Below are 2,507 nucleotides of genomic sequence, written 5' to 3' on the forward strand. Positions count from 1 at the left end.
ATTTCCAAATATTTGTTACAGAACCATTTGTTATCTGGTATATAATAGAATCCATTCAAAACGCAAGGCAAAGCATTATAGAATTTTAGGTATTTGCTTATTAATGAAATTCAACCTTTGACTAACAGATTGTCCAAATTAATAATTATTTCAAGCGCTCACATTATGTGCATTTAGTCATGTACAGCGACTGGCTCAGTGTGCAGGTAAAGCTGCAAATCACAGATAGTTGGTGCTTTAAAGAAGAAAAAAATACGTACAGAAATGCTCAGCTGCTATTAGATATATTGGTTACATGTTGTGGTAGAAACAGCCTCTGAGACAGATACCTTGTTCAAATTTTTAATGCGCAGACCTGACAGGCATACACGCAGACACTTCATCTTTGCGAGCAACTGCAGGAGGTCTCTTCGAAAACGGACCCCAATGAAGGCATACAAGATTGGATTCAGACAACAGTGGGAAAAGCCAATGCTCTCTGTTACCATTATCGCCTGTTCCAGTGTGGTGTGAGCATGGCAGCTCTGCTCAGCACCCAAGATCACCAGGGTATGCATAAAAATGGTGATGTTATATGGTAGCCAGCACAGGCAGAAAACCAGTGTAACTAGTAGGGCCAGTCGAATCGCTCCCTGTTTCTCCAGACTTCTCTGGCTTTGGCAAAGAGTGATGATTACAGACGTGTAGCAGTACCCCATGATCAACAGAGGCAGAAAGAAGCACATAAGGTGTGTGATGAAGCGGCTGGTCAACTTCCAGTTGTTTGCATGGATGCCATGGTTGCTGTAAGAACAATAAAACCTGGTAGAGTTGTTCTCTTTCTCCACAGACAGGAACACCATATTGGGAATGGTCACAAATAGACATAGGAGCCAGAGCAGTGCACAGGTGAGGTGAACAGTCTTAGGTCGACGGGTCTGGAGACTGGGGATGGCGTGCACAATGGCGAGGTAGCGATCGAAACTGATGCATGCCAAAAGCAGACTCCCACACACCAGATTTAGGCGATTAATAAGTCCCAATAGCTTGCACAAAAAGTTTCCAAAAGGCCACCCAACTACCCCTTCAGTAACTGCAAATGGTAAAGTGAAGAGGAGGAGCAGGTCAGCCAGTGCCAGATGTAGCAGATAGATCTCTGTGATGCGCAGGTTCCTCCGGCGTTTTAGCAGAATGGTCAGGAGGAGGCCATTTCCTGTTAGGCCCAGGAAAAAGACCACACCATATACAAGAGGTTGGAACACAGAGTGAAACAGATGCAGTGGGTTATTTTCATTGTTGCAGATGTACAGTACTCCATCAGAAGGTTCTTCTGTTACATTTTCATAGTCATTATAAAGATCATCCGGAAAATTCTGAAAGTACACATTTCAGCTAGATCAACAACAAAGATTTTTATTTTTCTAGACTCCGCAATATTCAGATGTATATCAGATGCCCTGCATTATAAATCAATCTAACTGATTATTACTATTATTTTTTGTCCATAATTTGCATCCTTGGTTAATCATGGAAACAATCAAGTTGCATACAGCAAACAGTTGTATAGCCACTTGTACAATTTACAGGAAGTGATTTAAAGGAAATCTCACTTCCTGTTTTTTTTTTCAGTATTTAAAATGAAATAAATTTTTAATAATACAATTAATAATAATAATATAACAAATATAATAAAATATATAGTAATAATTTAAGACAAATAAAATTATTCACAAGAAACAATCTAAAGATATTAAATGTGGACATTATTTTTGTTGTTCTAAAAATGTACAATTAATTTCATATACTGCAGTATGATTTACTTTTTATTACAGGATGCAGATTAAATCATCGATTACTGCCAGTCCACAAGAAAAAAATAACCATACATTTAAAATCTAACCATTAAAATAAAAAGTTGAAAGTTCGGAATTACTCACTTCATAAACAACTTTATTTGTTATTTGCTCCACGTTTGTCTTGATGTAAGTGACCATTGTTGTCTCAGAAGTGTGCGTCCTTCACTTCGGGTTTAAAGGAATGCAGTGTTTCAGTGATAAAACTCCTCTGAACAACCAACCCACGATTCACACTCAGAGTTTCAAGACACGCCTTTTTAAAATATACCTAAAAAAGGACTCACACTCACCTTATTTGAATTCTTAAAAAAAACAGTGAAAGAACCCCACACATTTCCTTTACAGAAAAACACATCCCCCGCTATCCTGCAGTTCAGATTTATACAGTACTAATTGGCATAGTTTAAACACTTGCACTAAACTCACACATTTTGATCTTTATTGAGTTGATCATTATCGATGAAAGCTGCAGCGGGTTTCTTTTTACCACTTGGCTGACCAAACCTTAGCACCTAACTGTTTTCTCAGCAGTCAGACTTGGTTACAGAAACCTATTTAAAATCCCCACTTTATTAAGTAACTTTGGCATTTTGGTTCTGGCTGCATACGTGTTCATATTCATAGGCTATTTGTCTGAAAAATGTCTCTAAGTACACAGAAATTGTGATATGA

The 2,507-nt window shown here is 38.0% G+C and overlaps 1 protein-coding gene across 1 annotated transcript; it reads right to left on the reverse strand.

Moving 5' to 3' along the window:
• On the reverse strand, positions 1–2,068 carry LOC132155561 (C-X-C chemokine receptor type 5-like). The gene is made up of 2 exons (XM_059564331.1): positions 1,917–2,068; positions 1–1,352 (listed from the first exon to the last, which is right to left on the reverse strand). The coding sequence occupies exons 1-2, from the start codon at positions 1,971–1,973 to the stop codon at positions 279–281; spliced, it is 1,131 nt and encodes a 376-aa protein (XP_059420314.1). The 5' UTR covers positions 1,974–2,068; the 3' UTR covers positions 1–278.
• Positions 2,069–2,507: the final 439 nt, after the last annotated feature.

Source organism: Carassius carassius, chromosome 13 (assembly GCF_963082965.1).
Source record: "Carassius carassius chromosome 13, fCarCar2.1, whole genome shotgun sequence".
Lineage (NCBI taxonomy): Eukaryota > Metazoa > Chordata > Actinopteri > Cypriniformes > Cyprinidae > Carassius > Carassius carassius.

Coding starts and splice junctions, on each gene's coding strand:
- LOC132155561 (XM_059564331.1), bottom strand. CDS start 1,973: ATGGTCACTTACATCAAGACAAACGTGGAGCAAATAACAAATAAAGTT. Junction 1,353..1,916: donor CAAATAAAGTTGTTTATGAA/GTGAGTAATTCC, acceptor GTGTACTTTCAG/AATTTTCCGGATGATCTTTA.